The sequence below is a fragment of the Ranitomeya variabilis genome, chromosome 5 (genome assembly GCF_051348905.1).
Source record: "Ranitomeya variabilis isolate aRanVar5 chromosome 5, aRanVar5.hap1, whole genome shotgun sequence".
NCBI classification, from domain to species: domain Eukaryota; kingdom Metazoa; phylum Chordata; class Amphibia; order Anura; family Dendrobatidae; genus Ranitomeya; species Ranitomeya variabilis.
Genome location: NC_135236.1, coordinates 655080891 through 655106522, shown reverse-complemented (window position 1 = coordinate 655106522; position 25632 = coordinate 655080891). Strand labels below are relative to the sequence as shown.

Below are 25632 nucleotides of genomic sequence, written 5' to 3'. Positions count from 1 at the left end.
CAAAGCTCAATATAATGAAGTGAGCTTTGTCATCTTGGTTGTTGCCTATGGAGATGAGCTCTATGACAAACTCATGTTGATTACTGCGCTCTGCATAAGCAGCAACGAAGAAGACAAGATGAGCAGCTAATAAATGAAGACGGTATTGAATCATGTGCTGCTTTTACGGTTTTATACCTATCAAACCCTAAACAGGGTTAAGGTTAGGGTTAACAATAGGGTTAGGCATAAGGCTACAGCTAGGGAAAGGGATAGGGTTAGAGATAGGGCTAGGTTAATAAAAAATGTAACCAAAAATATGAAAAGAAAAAAATATTTAACAATGTATATGTATACGGTTAGGTTAGCGTTATGTTTAGGGTTAACGTTAGGGTTAGGGTTAGGGCTATCAGTAAGGCTAGGGCTAGAGTAATACAATTCTTACCAAAAAAAGTAACATAAAAATGAAAAGTAAAAAAATTATATCAATGTATACACATTTTATGTTTCAAATTATATTCAGCAAAAAATCAGAAAAAAATTAAGAGGTGAAAGCACAAACATGAATCACATCCATATATCCAGACTGGAGAAACGGACTCGGAGAGCTAAATGTTCACAGGGTGCAAAATACTTGGCTGACCAAATGGTCAGGGTAGGTTTTTCTGAGACTTGTGTTCCTCTGTAAGGACACCTTAGACTTTGAGCTAATACAAGGAGCGTTTCTTTGGCAGCACTTGTAATTCTGCAGGGATCAATAACCAATAAGTCCAATTTTGGGATCACATGGGGCCCCAGAATCCCTTTGTGCAGAGGTGCAGACCTGCTGTTTTTGGTTCCTGCCTAATAAGCATAATGTAAAAAAAATAAAATCTGCGACGGAGCGCAGGTGTGAATGCGACCTTATAACTTTGAACAGCTGGAAAGGTTATTGAACCTTGAAAATATTTGCATTTTCTATGCCCACACCTTTTGTGAAGGCTTCGTCATCTGCCACGACGCCGGGTGACATGTTTGGGTCTCACCTAGCATCGTATTCATGAACATGCTAATCACCCTCATTTCATAATAGATTTCGTCTCCTCTTCTTGACCAATAAAACCTCCCTTAGGGGCTCGCGATACGTCAAATGTCCTGATTCCGAACTAATTGATGAAATCTATCTAACAATAGACATTAGCGAGATTGTCCTCTTGCAAAGCATCTTGCCAGAAGCAACTTTCTCAGCCTCCCCTGGAAGCAAAAAAAAAAGAAAGGGAAAGTAGGCGTCAAAGGGGGGAGTGATGTAGGCGTTAAAGGGGGGAGGGATGTAGGCGAGCTGCTGCCTGCCAGTGGCTGCAGGGCTGGAGGCAGAATTGCTGCATGCAAATCAGGGGGTGTTGACTATGGGAGCATGCAACTCCCCCTGCCTAAGCTGGCTGGTGGTGGGAGCGTGTGTAGCTTTGGGGATAGTTACTCTGGATTCCACAGGGAAGCAGAGACACAGCCAGGCAGGGGGCATCTACAAGAAGCACAGCATCCTCTTCTGTAAGAGGGCACAATCTACAACTACTGCCCCCCTCCTACACCTTCAAGAGGGGCAGAGCTCTCATCCTCCTCCTGTCCCTCTCTGCAGGACAGGAGAACACAGGACTACAGTTTGTGGTGTGACTTCTTGGAGGAATAACTGGTTTTTGGATCATCTCTTGGAAGATGACACTTGGTGTAGCAGAGCTGCCTCCTCAAGTTCATTGCATTGTGTCCTGAGCTGCCACCAAGGAGGTGTCCATCAGTGGTCCATGTCTGGTCCTTCACCCTACTGATGTGAGATCATCACCCAGGGAGTGTGGACCTCCAGCAGCCTCTTCTCATCATTGCCTGCATCTCTTCTCCTTCTTCTTCTTGGTGGACTCCTCCTGCCTTGGAATAATCAGACCAGCAGCGGCCACACAGCCAGACCCTGAGCTGAGATCTAGGGGGGATCCGTGTAGTGCCAGGGCTGGAGCAGGGCAGCGGGGGAGCACCAGGCTGTGTTCATGTTTGGCATTCAGGAAAGCATTCAGAGGAGTGGGAGCAGTATGAAGGAGGAGCCGCTGAGCAGCGGCATGAATGCTGTCCGGACGTGGATGCAGGGAGCCGGGGTGCTGGATGCGAACACCGCCGCCCAGAGGTAGGACAGTGCCCCCGGGAGCCTGCAGGGGGCCCCATACATGGCACCTAGGGGTCTGCTGGGGGTCTCTACATACACACATCAGGCAGGATGGAAGCCCAGCATTGCCTGCAACTCATAGCTATCATCTATCTATCTATCTATCTATCTATCTATCTATCTATCTATCTATCCATCCCATATCTATCTATATCTATCCATCCCATATCTATCTATCTATCTATCTATCTATCTATCTATCTATCTATCTATCTATCTATCTATCTATCCATCATATATCTATCATCTATGTATCTATCTATCTATCTATCTATCTATCTATCTATCTATCTATCTATCTATCCATCCCATATCTATCTATCTATCTATTATCTATCATCTATCTATTATCTATCTATTATCTATCTATTATCTATCTATTATCTATCATCTATGTATTATCTATTATCTGTCTATATATTATATATTGTTCTATTATCTATTATCTATATATCTATCTATTATCTATTATCTATCTATCATCTATTATCTATTATCTCTCTATTATCTATATATTATCTATCATCTATCTATCTATTATCTATCATCTATCTATTATCTATCTATTATCTATCTATTATCTATCATCTATGTATTATCTATTATCTGTCTATATATTATCTATTGTTCTATTATCTATTATCTATATATCTATCTATCTATCTTTCTATTATCTATCTATTATTTATCTATCTATCTATCTATCTATCTATCTATTATCTATCTATTATATATTTATTATCCATCTATCTATCTAAACTAACTCTCTTTCTATCATCTATTTACCATTCTTTCTTCCCTTCTTTTTCTTTCTTTCTTTCTTTCTTTCTTTCTTTCTTTCTTTCTTTCTTTCTTTCTTTCTTTCCTTCTTTCTCTTTCTTTTTTCTTCCTTCCTTTAACATCCATTCATCTATCTATTATCAATCTATCTATCTATCTATCTATGTATCAATCTATCTGTCTATTATCTATCTATCTATCTATCTATCTATTATCTATCTATCTATTATCTATCTATATACCTATCTATTATCTATCTATCTATCTATCTATCTATCTATTATCTATCTAGTATCTATGTATCTGTCTATTATCTATTCATCATCTATATATCTGTCTTTGTTTCTATCAATCAATCAAACTATCTATCCAAGGATCCATGATTTCCGCTTCCATCCAACAATGCAGTACACCTTCTTGCATCTTTTACAATCATATTAGTCCAATTTGTAGCAGATCATCAATACACAGTAGCATAGTGTTATCTATAGAAGGCCTTCTAGTTTAGACAGTGCAGTGCAGTTAACTTCCAGAATAGATTAGAAATGTTATCCGCATAAGATAACATTATTACATTACTATCTCATTCCAAATATAATGGGATATTCATATTGCATATTTGTCTAGAAATATAGAAATTATAATTTAGCATGGCAGGTTACTTACTACATTTTTTAAATAATTTGTTCACTTTGTACACTAACTTTAAGAAATTAGCACATAAAATAGTAGTTACTGTAGCTCCAAAATAAAATATTTATTCACCTGCTATCTATTATCTATTATCTATCTATCTATTATCTATCCTCTATTTATCCATCAATATATCTATCATCTATCTGTCACCTGCTATCTATCATCTATCTATTATCTATCTATCTATTATCTATGTATTATCTATCTATTATCTATCTGTCTATCTGTGTATCTATTTTCTATCTATCTATCTATCTATCTATCTGTGTGTCTATCTATCTATCTATTATCTATCTATTATATAATTTTCTATATTTCTATCTATCTATCTATATGTGTGTCTATCTATCTATCTATCTATCTATCTATCTATCTATCTATCTATCTATTATCTATTATCTATCTATTATCTATGTATTATCTATCTATCTAATACCTGTCTATCTATTATCTATCTGTCTATCTGTGTATCTATTTTCTATCTATCTATCTATCTATCTATCTATCTATCTATCTATCTATTTTCTATCTATCTATCTATTATCTATCTATCTATTATCTATGTATTATCTATCTATCTAATATCTATCTATCTATTATCTATCTGTCTATCTGTGTATCTATTATCTATCTATCTATCTATTTTCTATCTATCTATCTATCTATCTATCTATCTATCTATCTATCTATCTATTATCTATCTATCTATCTATCTATCTATCTATTTTCCCATATCAGTATACATACCACTTAACTTCTGCCCATCACTATTAACTCCTGTACATCCACCTTCCTATCACTCTCCTCCAGCACTAGTATATGACAGGTATTACCCCCTTTAAAATACTGTTTACTTAAGATAACCCCTTGTGTCTTACAATTCCTCCCTGCATCTATCATCCTCTTGTGTTTTGCACATTATCTTGGCATGGCCTGATCTATAGAGGCTGAGATAAGATTTATAGACTGGGGGTGATGATACATACACACTAATAAATGACATTTATTAAACAGGCCCAATGAAATAGACTTTGGGAAGTGTCTGCTTTGCTAAGTCCTTGATTTAGGATGATGGGATCTGCTGCATTGTCGGAGCAATGTGTTTCCAATCAGTTCAACCACAATCCACAAATAAATAAACTTTTCATAGACTTGGAAGAAAATGAATTAAGTGGGAGATTAACTCCATGTGAACTAATGTAGTCGAAGTGGGAAGTTCTGGGCAACTTTCTCAAACGTCACTTTTGTGTAGAAAAGTATCAAGTATGGGTGGAGATGTAGCAGAGCTGAACGTGTTAGTGCTGGAAGAAGAAGAAATTTGCCAAAAAAATAAACAAAAAAACCATGAGTTTGTCATTTGGCACAACTTGTAGTGACATTACATGTGTTTTTGGATATCTGGCAAAAAAGAAAGTGAATGAATGAATATATAGATAATAGATAGATAGATAGATAGATAGATAGATAGATAGATAGATAGATAGATAATAGATAAATGAAAGATAGATAATAGATAGATAGATAATAGATAGATGATAGATAATTGATAGATAATAGATAGATAAATAGATAATAGATAGAAAAAGATGTGTTATATGTTATACACATATATAATATATATATATATATATATATATATATATATATGTATATATAAGTAACTCTATTTCTCTGTGTCTATCTTCAGTTATTACGTACAAAAAAATATTCAAACTTTACAATTTTGCAGCAAAGAGTTAAATGCGAAGCTCAGCTCTGCTCCATCTTGTATGTATTTGGACATTTAATCCTAATTTGAATTCCAGCATTACAGCCCCCTGTCTGCTCCCGACCTGACCCCTAATCCCTCATCCCATCCCCGCTGCTCGCAATCCCTCACTTTCATTCTAGGACCATAATAATAACCTGTATTTCCCCATCAGGCTGCAGCCCCCCAGTGTGACCCCACTGCTCACCTCGCCCCCCACACAGCCGCTCTCCTGTATTCTGCAGCTGACCCCACAGACCTGTCATCTGTATCCCTGTGTGCACATTCCTGCCCATAGAACACAACACTCTCATCCCTTCTCTTCTCTCAGCTGATTTAAAGGGATCCATAAAATACTTCAGCACTTCATGTTGTAAACACACAAAACCCATCGTGTACAAGGTTCCTGCAGGAGAAAGTGCCTGTGTCACAGCAAAACATTCCTGAGAGTACCACAGATATCAGAAACTCCTGGGTGTGAAAATGGAGGACTCATAGATGGATAGATAGATAGATAGATAGATAGATAGATAGATAGATAGATAGATAGATAGATAATGGATAGATAGATAGATAGATAATAGACAGATGATAGATATATAGATAGATGATAGATAAATAATAGATAATAGATGATAGAAAGATAATAGATAATAGATCGATGATAGATAAATAATAGATAATAGATAGATAATAGATAGATGATAGATAAATAATAGATATATAGATAATAGACAGATAATAGATGATAGATAAATAATAGATGATAGATAGATGATAGATAGATGATAGATAATAGATAGATAGATAATAGAAAGATAGATAATAAATAGATAATTGATTGATAGATAGATAATTGATAGATAGAAAATAGATATGAAGATAAATAATAACATAGATAGAAAGACAAAATAACTTAAAGTAGATACATTTATATATAAATAGATAGATATGGGTTAGAGATAGATGATAGATAGATAGATAGAGATAGATAATAGATCGATAATAGATAAAGTAATGAGGTGATATTTTCTTTTAAATTAAAAGTGATAGATGACAGATATATAGAGGGAAGAAAGAAAGAGAGAAGAAAGACTGAAAGAAAGAGAGGAAGGGAAAAATAAAGGAAGGGAGGAATGAAGAGAACTAATTGGCTCCCTATATTCCCAATCCGTTGAGGTGTCCCTTCGCCCGTCTCTAACCCTCCTCTCTGCCCGCAGTGGTGTGGGTCTGGCCCGGGCACACTTTGAGAAGCAGCCCCCCTCTAACTTAAGAAAATCCAACTTCTTCCACTTCGTCCTGGCTCTGTATGACCGGCAGGGGCAGCCCGTGGAGATCGAGAGGACAGCATTTGTGGGCTTCGTGGAGAAAGACAAGGTAGGAAAAAATCACATCAAAATTATGATTATGCCTGGGGATTGTTTAGATACCTGTCACTCCATCGGTTCTTCTTCATCATCATCATCATCATCATCATCATCATCATCATCATCTTGCCCCCCACAACCCTTATAATCTCACTCCCCCTGATCATAGGCACATTAACATCATTATATCTGCTGACAAATCTCCAATTTCAGACTCTTGATTTGATCGGCTCGATCTGTTAATCCGACCAATTTCTCTTTTTTTATATTATTGTTATTAATTTTATTATAATAAAGCAATTAGAGAATTTGCTTTTATCCTGTTCTATGAATCACTTTCAATGAGACAAACATTTTAATATACTTTTGTCTTATTTATTATGCATTTATCAATTTATATTTATGTATTAAATGTTCTTATATATTTCAGTTCATTTTTATTCATTTTTAATATTTGCTCTTTTTATTTTTTCATTTAAATTGTCTATAGTCTATTATGTAATATAATTGTATTTATTAAACATGATTAATTATTTATTTGTATTTATTTAATCTTTTTTACTTTTTTATTTTTTAATCTTTCATTTATTTTATTTATTTTTTTTTTTTTTGCTCTTAGAGAAATTGTAATTATAGTTTTTTTTTTTATTTCTTTGCATTGCAAAATTATCATAGCTAATATCTGGGTTAAGGTTGTGATCTAATATAATAAATGTGCAACTGGGGACAGGACAGGTTTCCCTCCAGCTTTCTCCAAACTCTAACTCCCAGCATGTAATCACAAACACATGTTACTGGGCATGCTGGGGGTAGTAGTGTAACAGCAGCTGTCAATCCACAGGTTGCAATGCACTAATATAATGACGCTATGTAAGATTTCTCTCATGTATTCTTGCAATCAGGAAACAAGTAGTGAGAAGACAAATAATGGCATCCACTACCGCCTGCAGCTGCTCTACAGCAACGGTGAGTGTCGGCAGCGCTGCCAGAGCATAGAACATTCCACGGGGCATGGAAGGAAAGTGGGAGGACAGAGCGCAGAGCGCAGAGTGCTGTCACTGATCTGTCACTCAGGGGATTACAGGGGGTCTGGGGAAAGCTTTATTTTTTTAATCCTATAAAAAGCGATATGAATAAAAGTAATTATAATGTCTACTTTTCTTTCTTTCTTTCTTTCTTTCTTTCTTTCTTTCTTTCTTTCTTTCTTTCTTCCTTCTTTCTCTCTTTCTTTCCTTCCTTCCTTGATTCTTTCTTTCCTTCTTTCCTTCATTGTTTTCTTCTTTCTTTCCTTTCTTCTTTCCTTCTTTCCTTGATTCTTTCTTTCCTCTTTCTTTCCTTCCTTCCTTTCTTCTCTTTTTCCTTTCTTCCTTCCTTCTTTCCTTGATTCTTTCTTTCATTCCTTCCATTCTTCTTTCTTTTTCTTTCTTTCTTTCTTTCCTTCATTTTTTCTTTCTTACTTTCTTTCTCTTCCTTCTTTTTCCCTTCCCTCTATTTCTTTCTTTCTTTCTTTCTTTCTTTCTTTCTTTCTTTCTTTCTTTCTTTCTTTCCTTCTTTCTTTCTTTCTTTCTCTTCCTTCACCTTTCCCTCTATTTCTTTCCTTCTTTCTTTCTTTCTTTCTTTCTTTCTTTCTTTCTTTCTTTCTTTCTTTCTTTCTTTCTTTCTTTCTTTCTTTCCTTCATTATTTCTTTCCAAAGAAGGGTGGGCAGCACTCAAGAAAAATAGTGTAATATATATATATATGTTATATTCTTAATGGAATAATGGAATACATCTGTTGTCAAACGAGTGTATATTTTCACCAGTGTAATATCAATCTGATATCTTTTATCTATCTCTCTTCTATCTATGACCTATCAATCTATTATCTATCCGTCTATCTATTATCTATCACTCCATTATCTATCTATCTATTATCTATCTATCATCTATTATCTATCCATCATATATCTAAATATCTATCTATCTATCTATCTATCTATCTATCTATCTATCTATCTATCTATTTTCTATCTATCTATTATCTTTCTTTCTTTCTTTCTTTCTTTCTTTCTTTCTTTCTTTCTTTCTTTCTTTCTTTCTTTCTTTCTTTCTTTCTTTCTTTCTTTCTTTCTTTCTTTCTCCCTCCTGACCTCTTCCCTCTTATCTTCTAGGCATTAGAACAGAACAGGATTTCTATGTGCGGTTAATAGACTCCATGACTAAGCAGGTAAGTGCCCCAGCAAACAATGCTTATTAATAATGGTATATGACTCTTAATAACCATGCTGGGGTTCGGGGATTTCCTACAGATATGTAGATATAACATATTGATGTATCTGATCAGGTGACAGTAAAATAAAAGCTCTGATAGCAGGAGACCTCCTCGGACAATGGAGCTCTGTGCTCGGTGTAATGTGGAGCTTGGGAAGTTGTGGATTGTGTTTGTTTCTCTAACGTGGCTCAGTGGGTAAGGGGTCAGGCTGGATGATGACAGATGGGAAGGTCAGCAAAACAAGATCCTGCCCTCTGCAGCACAGGCTGACATTCCCCAGTGATGTGTGTGTGCTGTCACATAAAGGGTCCAGGGGGGAGGAGGCGGGGAACTGAGGAGGAACTACAATCCCCAGCGTAACCTGCTACAGTAGATGATTGTTCTGTCTTCACAAGGTCTTATACCCTCTACCCTAGTCACAGCTGATTGTTAATCAGTGTCTGCCCTGTAATGGGCTTTTATTTTGCAAAAACAAATCTCACATGATGTATTTTGTGGAAAACTTATATAATCTGAGTAATTGCTTCATGGATTTCTTCTCATTAAACTAAGTCTAAAATGTGTTTAAGGTGAATGTTATATATACATATATGTATGTGCAGTGTATGGGTGTATGTGTAAATGCTTATGTATGGCATTATGTATGTATCTGTGTGCATATACTGTATGTGTGTGTGTATATATATATATGTGTGTGTGTGCTTGTGTACGTATGTATATGTGCGTATATGTGTGTATATACATGAGTAAGCTGCATGTAAGATATGTGTATGTGTTATATATATTGTTTAGACATCTATGTACAGTGGGTACGGACAGTATTCAGACCCCTTTAAATTTTTCACTCTTTTTTTCATTGCAGCCATTTGGTAAATTCAAAAAAGTTCATTTTTTCTCATTAATGTACACTCTGCCCCACACTACGACTGAAAAAAACAGAAATGTAGTAATATTTGCAAGTTTATTAAACAAGAAAAAGTGAAATATCACATGGTCATAAGTATTCAGACCCTTTCCTCAGACACTCATATTTAAGTCACATGCTGTCCATTTCCTTGTGATCCTCCGTGAGATGGTTCTGCTCCTTCATTGGAGTCCAGCTGTGTGTAATTAAACTGATAGGACTTGATTTGGAAAGGCACACACCTGTCTATATAAGACCTGACAGTGCATGTCAGACCAAATGAGAATCATGAGGCCAAAGGAACTGGCCAAGGAGCTCAGAGACAAAGGCACAGATCTGGCCAAGGTTACAACAGAATGTCGGCAGTACTCAAGGTTCCTAATAGCACAGTGGCCTCCATAATCCTTAAATGGAAGAAGTTTGGGACCACCAGAAGTCTTCCTAGACCTGGCCGTCCAGCCAAACTGAGCAATCGTGGGAGAAGAGCCTTGGTGAGAGAGGTAAAGAAGAACCCCAAGATCACTGTGGCTGAGCTCCAGAGATGCAGTAGGGAGATGGGAGAAAGTTCCACAAAGTCAAACTATCACTGCAGCTCTCCACCAGTCAGGCCTTTATGGCAGAGTGACCCAACGGAAGCCTCTCCTCAGTGCAAGACATATGAAAGCCGCATAGAGTCTGCTAAAAAACATGTGAAGGACTACCAGACTATGAGAAATAAGATTCTCTGGTCTGATGAGATGAAGATAGACCTTTTTGGTGATAATTCTAAGCGTTATGTGTGGAGAAAACCAGGCACTGCTCATCACCTGCCCAATACAATCCCAACAGTGAAACATGGTGGTGGCAGCATCATGCTATGGGGTGGTTTTTCAGCTGCAGGGACAGGATGACTGGTTGCCATTGAAGGAAACATGAATGCTGCCAAGTACAGAGATATCCTGGATGAAAACCTCTTCCAGAGTGCTCTGGACCTCAGACTTGGCCGAAGGTTCACCTTCCAACAAGACAATGACCCTAAGCACATAGCTAAAATAACAAAGGAGAGGCTTCAGAACAACTCTGTAACCATTCCTGACTGGCCCAGCCAGAGCCCTGACCTAAACCCAATTGAGCATCTCTGTAGAGACCTGAAAATGGCGTCCACCAACGTTCACCATCCAACCTGACGGAACTGGAGAGGATCTGCAAGGAAGAATGGCAGAGGATCCCCAAATCCAGGGGTGAAAAACTTGTTGCATCAAGAAGACTCATGGCTGTACTAGCTCTAAAGGGGATTCTACCCAATACTGAGCAAAGAGTCTGAATACTTATGACCATGTGATATTTCAGTTTTTCTTTAATAAATTTGCAAAGATTTCTGCATTTCTGTTTTTTTCAGTCAAGATGGGGGGCAGAGTGTACATTACTGAGAAAAATAAAGAACTTTTTTGAATTTACCAAATGGCTGCAATGAAACAAAGAGTGAAAAATGTAAAGGGGTCTGAATACTTTCCGCACTCACTGTACATACAGTTGATATACACATAATTGAATGTGTGTGTATTTGTGTATGTCTCTCTGTCTTGTATCATTGTATCCTTGTGTATAGCTGTGCTTTTCTTCTGTGTATTTGTTTCCATAGCTGTATGTGTGCATATTTGTATATATGTACTGTATATATATGTGTGTATGTATGTGACTAATCGTGTCTACGTGTATGTTCTGTGCACTTCATGTGTGTACACCTCTATGTGTATATTTCTGTGTGTACTTGTGTCAGTATGTGTGGATGTGTTTTTGGAGATTGTCAGCAAACACACCAGTCTCATTGTAACCTCCTTCCTTCCTGGCAATGTTATGCAGTTCACATATTATTTTTGGACCTTTTTGCAGACACCCCAGGCATTTCCTTTAAAAAAAAAATCTTCTTGTGATATCACATAGATGTTTCGATGCTGTTATCAGGCGCACTGTCATTATATCCATATCAAGCATTCTCTATACATTTACTGTAATGTTAAAGCTACAGGAACCCAATCCCATCTGCCATAGAATATTCTGACTATTTGTTGCCATATTTAGGACACATATAATTAAGCCAAGGTTATTGGCGCAGGATAATATATGATGGTGTCAGATGATTACACAGTACTGTATAATGCTGCTGGGCTTTTATGGGCCATGAATATAACAAGAAATAAAATTGATCACAATGTATTCAGATAAGGAGATTTCTACACACTTTTCCTTAACGTTTTTATTGTCATTTTTAAGAAGATGATAAAATGCTTTGCTGGTTCATGGATTTTTCTTTTTGCGTTTATGCGCTTTTTATTGCTGTGTAACTTAAAATCTCCACATTTCATTTTCTTACTTTTCATTAGAAAATTTGGTAACTAGGACTTCAGTTTTAGAAGAATTATCTATCTATCATCTATCTATCTATCTATCTATCTATCTATCTATCTATCTATCTATCTATCTATTATCTATCTATCATCTATCTATCTATCTATCTATCTATCTATCTATCTATCTATTTATCTATTATCTACCTATCTATCTATTACCTATCTATCTATTATCTATCTATCTATTATCTATCTATCTATCTATCTATCTATTATCTATCTATCTATCTATCTATCTATCTATCTATCATCTACCTATCTATCTATTATCTATCTATCTATCTATGTATGTATCTATCTATCTATCTATCTATCTATCTATTATCTATCTATCTATCTATCTATCTATCTATCTATCTATCTATCTATCATCTACCTATCTATCTATTATCTATCTATCTATCTATCTATCTATCTATCTATGTATCTATCTATCTATCTATCTATCTATTATCTATTTATCTATTATCTATCTATAATTTATCTATTTATCTATTATCTATCTATCTATCATCTATCTATATATTATCTATCTATCTATCTATCTATTTATCTATCTATCTATCTATCTATCTATCTATTATCTATCTATACATCTATCTAACAGCAAAAAAGTAAGAGCAGCACAAAAAAGAAAAAACAAAATTAGGGTGCAAGGCCCCTCAGGCATGTACCAAACCTTGTCATAGAAATCCAAAAATCAGAGGCAGCACACCATTGTAGATTAGGTTTTGATGGTGTTCAAGTTTAATAGCCCATCATGGCAACGTTTCGGCCCATGGAGAGATCTATCTATCTATCTGTTATCTATCTATTTATCTATATATCCATTATCTTTCTATCATCTATCTATCTATCTAATCTATTATCTATCTATTATCTATCTATTATCTGTTATCTAGCTATCATTTATTTATCTATCTATTAGCTATATAATCTATTATCTATCTATCTATCTATCTATCTATCTATCTATCTATCTATCCATCCCATATCTGTTATGTATCTATCTATCTATCTATCTATCTATTATCTATCTATCTATCTATCTATCTATCTATCTATCTATCTATCTATCTATCCATCCCATATCTGTTATGTATCTATCTATCTATCTATCTATCTATCTATCTATCTATCTATCTATCTATCTATCTATTATCTATCTATCTATCTATCTATCTATCTATCTATCTATCTATCTATTATCTATCTATCTATGGGAGCGGACGCCTATTGCAGAAATGCTAAGCAATTTATGAATTGGTGACTACTAGATTCAGCCAGTTTCCATGTTCTTCAGTGGAGCAGCCGCTGTTTTGTGTTTGCCTTTTTCTGAAATTAGTGTCTCACAGACTTGACAGATGTGACTAGAGCAGAATCCTGTGAAAAGCTGAGGCCTCTGATTCATTTTACATGAACTAGTAACTAGAAAGTTATCTGTGCAGAAGGCAAAGGAACCACCATGAACCAAGGTCAGCTGCTGACATGGTGTACTCTATGGACATGAAGGTAGAAGAATAGATGATCGATAGATAGATAGATAGATAGATAGATAGATAGATAGATAGATAGATAGATAGATAGATTACCCGTAGTCCCCCGATGGCCTTTTTAAAAAAAAAAAAATCTGTAGTGTTAAGTAGGGAAATGCGGCCGCCATCCACCAGAAAAGTGTTAGTTCCAGAAGTGGACTCGCAGCTCATCAGATATCTCTGGCAGGTTCCTCAATATGTCTCTAATGGAAACACTGATTTCACATTGATGATGTTCCAATGTTAAAGGGCCGGAGCTCGTCCATTCTGTTATCCATACGTTCTTCTTCCCCATCTCTTCCTGTCTGTCTCACGCCTCCATTATTGTCTTGTCCTCTTTTCGCCATTAGCGCACCCCTTACATTGAGCATACGTTATCTGATACATACATTACCCCCAATTGTGACTTCATACTTCGTGACTCATGATGAGTGGATGGATTTGTGTTTCACATATGTAGAATGCTAAGAGTAGAAGGCAATTAGGAGCTGCGGCGTCTGGCTGAATTCTGCCATTATTAGGTTATCCAGGAGAATATTCCCGGTTATGGCTATGAAGACATCGCGGCTTAACAGTAACAGGGGCGCTAATTCTATTAATACCAGTCCAATCAATTCCCGTTGGACCGCTCTCTTTCTTTCTTTCTTTCTTTCTTTCTTTTTTTTCCTTTCTTTCTTTTTTTGTAAAGCGATATTGTGATGTATTTATCATCCAGTAATAGCAGCTATGGAAAACTCTTATTAAAGGCTCGGCCTATCAGGACTCCCTTTATTTAAAGGGGTTTTCCAATACTATGTTATTGACGATCTGTCCTCAGGGTTGGGTCATCAGTATGAGACTGGTGGGGGTCTGACACCCGGCACATCCATTGATGAGCTGCTGTCAGTCTGTGCAGTGGCTGGATGTACACAATGTATGGAGCAGAAGAGCACAGCGCCATACGCTATATAGTGGCTGCTCCCAGTACTGCAGATCAGCTCATTCATCAACAGTTTTCACTGCTGGAGATCTATCAGAACTCAGAATGCTGAGCTGTGCATAACCCCGCCCACACCACTGATTGGCTGCTTCCTGTGTAAAATGTTCAAACAGCCAATCAGTGGAGGAGGCGTGGTTTCACAGATTAACTGGACTGCCTTGGACATGGACGCCCCAGTCCAGCGGAGATAATCTCCTGCTTTTAATACACTGATTGTATTGAAACTAGCTGATGAGCAAGTGACACAACACTGAAATCAGACTCTCTGGTACTCTCAGATTAAATACCAAAGACCTGGTGACAGATCCCCTTTAATTTGCTGTGCTTCCTGTCCTCTCACACATTATGTGGGTTGTTTCCACAACTAAGATGGCGTGTTCTGTGTCTGTATACTAGCTGCGCACACCCCGTTGTGTGCGATGTTTGATTCTTTATGTCTGAATGTCTGTGATATGGACAAGGGAAGGCCGATTATGGGGTGTCCCGTGGGTTTATGGGGCCCTATGGGGTCTTTTGATAAGGCGAGCCATCAGTTAGAATATTTGTAAGCATCCACGTAATACTAAAGTGTCCATAATACAATCACTGAAGCTCTTCATGTATCTTCATATGTGAAACATTGTATATTTATTATATGAAAAAGGCGCAGTGCTGGAAGAGATCGCCTCATCTTATGCCAGTGCTGGAGGCTTGTACACAAATCCTCTCCATTTTGCTTCTTTCTTTCTTTCTTTTTTCCCTCCTTCCTTTCTCTTTTCTTTCTTCTCTCCTTCCTTTCTTTGTTTCCTTCCTCCCTCACTCTCTTTTCTTTCTTTCTTTCTTTCTTTCTTTCTTTCTTTCTTTCTTTCTTTCTTTCTTTCTTTCTTTCTTTCTTTCTTTCTTTCTTTCTTTCTTTCTCTTTCTCTTTTCTGTCTTTCTTCCTTTCCTGTCTTTCTTTTTTCTCCTTCTTTCCCTTCTTCAATTTCATTATTTCTTTTTCCCGTCTTTCGTTTTATCTTTTCTCATTCCTTCCTTCCTCACTCCTTCCCTCCCTTTCTCTCTTTTCTTCCTTCTTTCTTTCTTTCTTTCTTTCTTTCTTTCTTTCTTTCTTTCTTTCTTTCTTTCTTTCTTTCTTTCTTTCTCGTTCTTTCTTTCTTTCTTTCTTTCTTCCTTCCTTCCTTCCTTTCTTTCTTTCTTTCTTTCTTTCTTTCTTTCCTTCTTGTGCTATCTATCTATCATCTATCTATCATCTATCTATTATCTATCTATCTATCTATCTATCTATCTATCTATCTATCTATCTTATATCTATCTTATATCTATTATCTTTTATCTATCTATCTATCTATCTATCTATCTATCTATCTATTATCTATCTATCTATCTATCTATCATCTATCTATCATCTATCTATTATCTATCTGTCTATCTATCTATCTATCTATCTATCTATCTATCTATCTATCTACCTGTCTATCTATTATCTATGTTGTATATATTATCTATTATCTATCTATCTATTATCTATCTATCTGTCTATTATCTATATTTTATCTATCTATCTATCTATCTATCTATCTATCTATCTATCTATCTATCTATCTATCTATCATCTATCTATCTATCTATCTATCATCTATCTATCTATCTATCTATCTATCTATCTATCTATCTATCTATTATCTATCTATCTATCTATTATCTATCTATCTATCTATCTATCTATCTATCTATCTATCTATCTATCTATCTTTTCATTACACCTAGACGATAACATTATCTAGACCCATATATAAAGCACTAGAGAAATGTTACATGACTGATCATTATGTAAAGCTGTAACCATTCCATATAAATACGACGACTTTTTAGATTTTATTTATTTATTTTTGTAATGGCAGCAAATTAATTAAAATAATTATGTAAACACAAAGCTTGGAATTTGCATGCATGATCAGGGCCAGTTTTGGGAAAATGTATGCTCATCACAGTGGAAAATGTGTTGTTTTGAGTCTGGGGTGAACACAAAGCTGCGGATTTTGGAGACATTGCCTCAGCCAGATGGCCTAATGTATTTTTCAGTCTGGCATCCCAACTGCTCCCTCCTGTATTACATACCGCCATTTGTTCTGGGATATTTACGCTAGAGCTGCTTCAAAAGTGAATGTTTGAACTACCTTAAAAATGAACATATTAGCAGAGATGTATTTTATTAATCCCAAGATGATATTTTGATTTTACACAGCCAATGACTTCCTGACCATGTCGGCAAAGTGCCAGCGCCAAATTACGTGCGAATTCAGAATATAGATTAGCGGATTTGTAGTCTATTGGTGCAGGTTGCGGGAGGCTTAGAATAGTTAGGCACAGATCGCACTATTCCCTCGGAATATTGAACACGTTTAGATGTGAAATCTGTAATTGGGCATTTTTCCTTGATTTTTTTTCCTTATGTTTTTACATTTTTTGGTAGAAAATGATACAGAATGCATCTACAATGTCTATTGCTGTGCTCTCAATACATTAATATATACAGTACAGACCAAAAGTTTGGACACACCTTCTCATTTAAAGATTTTTCTGTATTTTCGTGACTATGAAAATTGTACATTCACACTGAAGGCATCAAAACTATGAATTAACACATGTGGAATTATATACTTAACAAAAAAGTGTGAAACAACTGAAATTATGTCTTATATTCTAGGTTCTTCAAAGTAGCCACCTTTTGCTTTGATGACTGCTTTGCACACTCTTGGCATTCTCTTGATGAGCTTCAAGAGGTAGTCAGCGGGAATGGTTTTCACTTCACAGGTGTGCCCTGTCAGGTTTAATAAGTGGGATTTCTTGCCATATAAATGGTGTTGGGACCATCAGTTGTGTTGTGCAGAAGTCTGGTGGATACACAGCTTAGTCCTACTGAATAGACTGTTAGAATTTGTATTATGGCAAGAAAAAAGCAGCTAAGTAAAGAAAAACGAGTGGCCATCATTACTTTAAGAAATGAAGGTCAGTCACTCCGAAAAATTGGGAAAACTTTGAAAGTGTCCCCAAGTGCAGTGGCCAATACCATCAAGCGCTACAAAGAAACTGGCTCACATGAGGACCGCCCCAGGAAAGGAAGACCAAGAGTCACCTCTGCTTCTGAGGATAAGTTTATCTGAGTCACCAGCCTCAGAAATCGCAGGTTAACAGCAGCTCAGATTAGAGACCAGGTCAATGCCACACAGAGTTCTAGCAGCAGACACATCTCTACAACAACTGTTAAGAGGAGACTTTGTGCAGCAGGCCTTCATGGTAAAATAGCTGCTAGGAAACCACTGCTAAGGACAGGCAACAAGCAGAAGAGACTTGTTTGGGCTAAAGAACACAAGGAATGGACATTAGACCAGTAGAAATCTGTGCTTTGGTCTGATTAGTCCAAATATGAGATCTTTGGTTTCAACCGGAACGGATAGACTCTACATGCCTGGTTCCCACCGTGAAGCATGGAGGAGGAGGACATTAGACCAGTAGAAATCTGTGCTTTGGTCTGATTAGTCCAAATATGAGATCTTTGGTTTCAACCGGAACGGATAGACTCTACATGCCTGGTTCCCACCGTGAAGCATGGAGGAGGAGGTGTGATGGTGTGGGGGTGCTCTGCTGGTGACACTGTTGGGGATTTATTCAAAATTGAAGGCATATTGAACCAGGATGGCTACCACAGCATCTTGCAGCGGCATGCTATTCCATCCGGTTTGCGTTTAGTTGGACCATCATTTATTTTTCAACAGGACAATGACCCCAAACACCTCCAGGCTGTGTAAGGGCTATTTGACCAAGAAGGAGAGTGATGGGGAGCTACGCCAGATGACCTGGCCTCCACAGTCACCAGACCTGAACCCAATCGAGATGGTTTGGGGTGAGCTGGACCGCAGAGTGAAGGCAAAAGGGCCAACAAGGACTAAGCATCTCTGGGAACTCCTTCAAGATTGTTGGAAGACCATTCCCGCTGACTACCTCTTGATGCTCATCAATAGAATGCCAAGAGTGTGCAAAGCAGTCATCAAAGCAAAAGGTGGCTACATTGAAGAACCTAGAATATAAGACATAATTTCAGTTGTCTCACACTTTTTGTTAAGTATATAATTCCACATGTGTTAATTCATAGTTTTGATGCCTTCAGTGTGAATGTACAATTTTCATAGTCATGAAAATACAGAAAAACCTTTAAATGAGAAGGTGTGTCCAAACTTTTGGTCTGTACTCTATCTATCAATCTATCTATCTATCTATCTATCTATCTATCTATCTATCTATCTATCTATCTATCTATCTATCTATCTATCATCTATGTATTCTATCTTTAGTAATTCTTATATATATTAATTATTTATGGGGTTTTTTTTGACAATCAATTGGGACTGTATTGGAAAACTTTTCCCGGTTTAAATAAAAGTAAATTGAAAGGAAGAATGTGGACCCTAGCACCTTTACCAGCCTCTAAGCTCCATTATGGTGGAAACTGATGTGTTTTTTTATAAAATGTGCCTGGTTATGATGAGAGTTGTGTGTGAATATTGTATCAAGGTTTTCTATCATTTACTGACACAATGCAACGTAGGTTGTATTTTTTTTTATGTGAAACTTCATGACTGCTTTTGGCCCTCTGCCCCATAGCGGACGCGGCTATAAACATCAGCGAGGTCTCCGCACACAATATACTCGATGGCGATGTGAGAGTCGCGCTGAGAGCTGTGCTGATTCACATGTATTTTAATCTGCTCCTAATTTTCAATCTCCTGGGTCCTGTTTTCCACACTGGCTGCAGTTCTGTTTTCCAGCCGGTAATGTGATCCGCTGTATTTTCTAGCGATAATGCAGAGTGTGGCTTGTTTCTCTTTACAATGGGTGATGTCATCCATTCTGCACCGGCTCCGGTATGACATCATCTTACCCCGGGTATTGCAGAATGGTCCTCAGGGGAGACCTGGCTGCAAAAACTGCGAGCTGCGCGCTTTCAAGATAATCATTGCTATTTAATGTGACTGTAATGAAAACCATTGCAGTTTAGGATTAAAGGTCCACCGGGTTTGCACGGCCTTCCCATTTACACAAAGCCACAGTTTTTAATTTAACATGTGCTAGTAGTTATACATTCCCAACACTTTGCTATATTTGCAAATACTTTTTCTTTTTTTTTCTAACTTTTATATATCCTTTACAAATAAAGCTTAGATCCTCTATAATTAAATGGTTGCTGTTTTTTCTTTTTCATTTATTCAATATTATTTTTTTTATTATTCATTTTTTTACGATTACCGCACAGATTCATAACATTGATAGCAGTTAAGTTTCATTTTATGTTATCGTACACCTTGAAAATATTTACGTAAGTAAAGAAAAAAAGTCATAAGACTGAATGACAACCGTAAGTTCCATTTTTGCTGCGTTTTTTTTCCCCCAGGGATTCCTGATGCCAGCAAAGTGAATGAGGATCCTGAAGTCTTGTGCACACATTGATTATTTTTTAGCTTAAAATATGCAAAGTGCCAATTCTTTTTGGCGTTTTTGCTGCAGATTTCACCCATAGTTATCAGTCAGAAAATATCTGCCTCAAAAATATAAGTAAAAAATGCAGGAGATACAAGAGAGATACGGAAATAGTGCAAAAATTTCTGCACCAAATACTTAACGTGTGCCAGGGCCAGGATGTCACTTTGAGAGAAAAAAATTTACATCGCTGAATGCCTGCGGCCACCCAGCAACTTCCTCTGGCCGCAGGCATTCAGCAAATTGACAGCACACTGGCACAATTTTTGCTGCTGCGTTTTTCTTTCAAGAGATGCAGAAATGGTGCAGAAATGTCTTCACCAACATATGCACATGTTCCTTTAGATTTCCAAAGGCACCAGATCATCCTTAAATGTTACCTTAAATTATACAAAAAGCAAACATGGCAACATTTCAGCCACACATGTCCTTTTTTCAATAGGAATAAGATATGGATATCCAGCTATTTTTTTGGATAAAAAAATTTCAAACATTTTTATTTGTAAAATTAAGTAAAACAGAAAATTCGAAGTGCTATAGAAAAATATAAATATGAAAGATTTTCCTGCGCATTTCAAACTAATTCTTAGTCTTTAGGCTCCTTTCACACAGCATTTTTGCTCACGTTCGTTGGTCCAGTTGAGGCTTGCATTCCGCAAAACAGGATTTGGGCATATCCACCAACAGGTCCACGGACCATAATGGTTCCGACAGAGTCAGTGTGTGTTCTGACATGCATCATTTTTGGGTGTATAGACCTACAGGAGATGGACACCAAGACTCAGTCTTCTCCATCTGGGTGTCCGTCTCTAGTAGGCATATACGCCCGAAAATGATGCACATCAGAGCACACGTTGACTCTGTCTGCACTATTATAGTCTATGGCCCGGTCCGTCCCGACAAGACCAATGAACGTGGGCAAAAACGCGGTGCGAAAGGAGCCTAGCAACTGATCACTTACTCATGGATCACTCCAACAGTTTTGATCCTCCTTTTATAAAACAGTCTCACAAAAGGAGGATCATAACTGTTGGAGTGATCCATCAGTAAGGACTAAGATTCAGTTCGAAATTCGTGGGAAAAGTTCTGACATTTATATTTTTCGATAGTTCTTGGTATGTTCTGTTTTACTTAATTCTACAAATAAAAATGCTTCCAATTTTTTATCCCCAAAAAAAGTTTTGCTATCCCTACCTTATTCCTATTGCTACCAAGTAATTCTTCATGTGATCCGATGATTTGCTCACTACTTCAACGTGAGTGAGCTGGTTTGCACTTTTTCATTTATAGCTTTAATTTAAAAAAAAGAAAAACATCAGCAGAATTTCCTCATTCCCATTCTTAAGATTGGGGAGGGTCATACGATTTCCTTAGATACTGTACAACCCCAACATGCAATAATGACGGTCCATTCTAGATTTTAGATTGGGAGGAAAAGTTTGTAAATTGTAACAAGAACTGTTTTCAATTTTTTTGGGGGTGGAGACTTTTATGTCTTAGGGTATGTTTGGTAATTATAGTCCTTTTCTTTTTCACTGGGTCTCAGTAATGGGATCCTGTGTATCCGCTAATTAGTTGAAAGACGTGTCCATAGGTTACAAAGCCTGAATCGTGCTAATTGAGAAGCTCGAGCTAAACAACAGACGGGTCTTGCAATTAAACTCACACGTGATTAATCTAACAGGAGGATATCTGTATGTTCTTATATTCCGCCATTTTTCTGTACCAACTGGTTACTTTCTTCCAATAGATCTCTATGAACAAAGAGAATAAATATTCTATAAAGAGAAACAGTAATAATACATCTCCTAAAACCCAACCATAAAACTGCCCATTGGGCTTTAGTAAGATAGGTATGAGTGGTTCACTTCTTCTCCACCATTTTTTCTCATAGGGGGTTACAATAGAATCACGTCTTCTCCAAACATGACATTGGTGAATTGCTGGAATCTGGCATGTGTAGGGTCTTATTTGTTTCCCATTGACGTGCCCACCAGTGTGCCTGAAATGTGCAAGAGTGGCTTTCCAAAGGCAATTGGCCAGGTGGTGGGTGTCATTACTGCTTGGTGATAACATAAGATATCATTCTTGATGATGACACTTTGACTCCACATTTAAAGAGAATCTGTCAGCAATTTTTTGCTATCCTATCTGAGAGCAGCATGATGTAGGTGAAGAAACCCTGATTCCAGCGATGTATCACTTCCTGGGCTGCTTGCCCAGATCTACTAGTTTTGGGAATGCTGAGCTCTGTATAACCCCGCCCACACCACTGATTGGCAACTTCCTGTGTGCATCGGCAGAACACTGCCAATCAGTGGTGGGGGTGTGGTTATACTCAGCTAATGAATGTGGTGGACTACATGGCAGCAGGTTTACTAGTCCTCTAGGGATAATCTCCTGCTGATAAATCAATTATTTTTATCAAAAATACAGCACGCAGCCCATTGAGTGACACATCATTGGAATTAGGGTCTCTGTCTGTACATTATGCTGCTCTAAGATTAGGTGGCAAAAACTTGGTGACAGATTCCTTTAACTGTAATGCATAGATTGTTCTCTCCATCATTCCATTAGGGGTACTGGAAAAAAAAATCGGGAATCCCCCATGAAAAGGCAAAATATATTTGACCCGCAGAAAAAAAAGCATTTCTGTATGGAGTGGTATTGTTTTGTTTTTATCCTTTGCTAAAAGCACACAGAGGCCCAGGAAGCTGAGTTATAGGGGGCTGTCTCATGGTCCTCATAATTTAGAGCTAACCCAGCTGGTAATATCAAGAAAACACTGAAAATACAGCACCGTGGGGGTCAAGTGAATTATGGGGTCTTGCAGTGTCAGACTGGAGTTCAAAAGGCACACCAGTGACATTGATTCCATTTTTTAGCTAATATCAACTGACCCTTGTTCCTAAAGGTTCCTATGCTCATATATGATAATAAACTGAGTAGTTAAATGAATGACTAGATGTTTGCCTTGTTTATACAAGTTTCTTTAAGTGAAGTATTCCAAGCACTTCTTATTTAGAGCTTGGGGGGCCCACCTGGTGATTTCTCTTATTGTCCAGTGGGCCAGTCCGGACTTGGGGTTTTGTCTTTTGCTATTTCAGATAATAAAATATAATTTTTTTTTCTCTATGTCATGGGCAAAGGTAGAATAAGAATATAAAATATGAGGCAACCACCAAACAGCTCCTTATATCTCAACTTCCAGGATCCATTGTGAGTCAAAATAGGGGGGTAATGGGATTTTGGGGGTAATAAAACGTCCGTATATTCCAATATAGCTTCCATAGGACAGGGACATTTGGAACAATATAATGTGAGTAATAGGGGTGAATCATATTAGGGGTGATATTAGGGTTAACTACTGTGACATTTAAACTTTTAAATTAGTTGGGGGTAATAAATTCCAATATACCCTCCATAGGACAGGGACAATTGGAACAGCTATAAAGTATAACGTATGGCGCCACCTCCAAACAGCTCCTAATATCTCAGCTTCCTGTTCTAGGTGAAAGGATATCTTAAAGTTTAGGCACAGAGAGGAGTAACATTTTAACTCCTTTAATGCTGGTATGATGCTCGGAGTGTAAATTCAAAAAGGGAGTAGTAGTGCGATGTACGGGGAGTGCGATGTACTGGGAGGGGTCTCCCTAGGGAGAGCTGAGCATAGCAGAGGGGTTACAGTTCTCTGCGGTAGAGAAGTATCATTGGGAGCTTTGAAGATCAGAGATATATGAAGTGTATTCTGGCAGATAGGACCATAATGCTTTTCAAAATGTCTTTCTGGAGATTTCAGTATCTTCTGGCTAGAAATGAAGAGATGGAGTATCACAGAATAATACACTGTGAGACCGGTCAGATGCAGGGAAGCTGATAGTATCATGCGCACAAGCAAAGAGCCCCTTGTTAGTCCTATCAGGGCTGATGTCATATCTACGACAGGCTGCAGCGCTCAGGCCTGGATCGCAGTAACTGACCTGTAATTACATTAGTACAATACTGTCAGTAAGCAGCACTGCCGGGTACAGCAGAGCAGCCGTGTAATGTACAGCTATGGTATATACAGGGATGTTACCTCGTCACAGGTTATAACAATCAGAATGGAACAACAACAGCAACAACAACAACAAGTGTCTCTAGTAATTCACATGTACCGAAAAGGAATGTTCTATTTCTAGCAATTAACACAATATGAAAACCACATAGCACTCGTGTGTCAGTACTGGCCGGTCACCGAACTACACACCCCTGAGGTAGCAGATACTTTCTCTGGGCAGTTTAGTAATACAAGAGGCCTAATACATAGTGAACTGCAAGCGGGGCAGAAATCATCTATCTAAAGAATGGCAAAAGAAGTGTGGTTTATAAGTCCATAGTGGCGGGCAATGAATCTATCCATTATCTATTTCTTTTCTATCTATCCATTATCTATCTATTATCTATCTATCTATCTATCTATCTATCTATCTATCTATCTATCTATCCATTATCTATTTATTTTCTATCTATCTATTATCTATCATCTATCTATCTATCTATCTATCTATCTATCTATCTATCTATCTATCTATCATCTATCTATTATCTATCTATCTATCTATCTATCTATCTATCTATCTATTTATTATCTATCTATCTATCCATCTATCTATTATCTATCTATTAACTATCTACCTACCTATCTGCTATCTATCTATTATCTATCTATCTATCTATCTATCTATCTATCTATCTATCTATCTATCATCTATCTATCTATTATCTATCTATCTATCTATCTATCTATCTCTGTCTATTACCTATTATCTATCTATTATCTATCTGTTTATCTATCTATCTATCTATCTATCTATTATCTATGTATTATCTATCTATCTATCTATCTATCTATCTATCTTTGCCTATCTATAATGTATTATTTTATCTAGTTTCTTCGTTTTTTCTTTCTTTTGAAGTGTTGCCTGCTTGCGCTTTTTGAACATAAATATATCTATTTATCTATCATTTATTGTAACACGTTTCTTCCCTTTTTTCCTTCTTTATTTCTTCTTTTTATATTTCCTTTCATTCACTTCTTTCTTTCATTCATTCATTCATTCATTCATTCTTTCTTTCTTTCTTTCTTTCTCTTTTATTCTTTTTCATCTTTCTTTCTGTTCTTTCTCTTTCTTTATTTCTTGCTTCCTTCCTTTCTTCTGCTTCTTTCTTCGCTCTATATATCTGTCATCTATCACTTTTAATTTTACAAGAATTATCTTTGAACATGATTAAACACCCCTATAACAGTAGACTGTCTGTA

General features: G+C 36.9%; 1 protein-coding gene across 2 annotated transcripts in view; it reads left to right on the top strand.

Moving 5' to 3' along the window:
• The first annotated feature begins 1421 nt into the window (after positions 1-1421).
• EBF1 (EBF transcription factor 1) overlaps positions 1422-25632 on the top strand; it is a 454089-nt gene continuing 429878 nt past the window's right edge. For both annotated transcript variants that reach the window (XM_077266443.1, XM_077266444.1), the window contains exons 1-4: positions 1422-2128; positions 6611-6767; positions 7660-7723; positions 8908-8963. In XM_077266443.1, the coding sequence (XP_077122558.1) occupies positions 1995-2128; positions 6611-6767; positions 7660-7723; positions 8908-8963 (411 nt within the window). In that variant the 5' untranslated portion in view covers positions 1422-1994. The remainder of the gene's footprint in view (positions 2129-6610; positions 6768-7659; positions 7724-8907; positions 8964-25632) is intronic.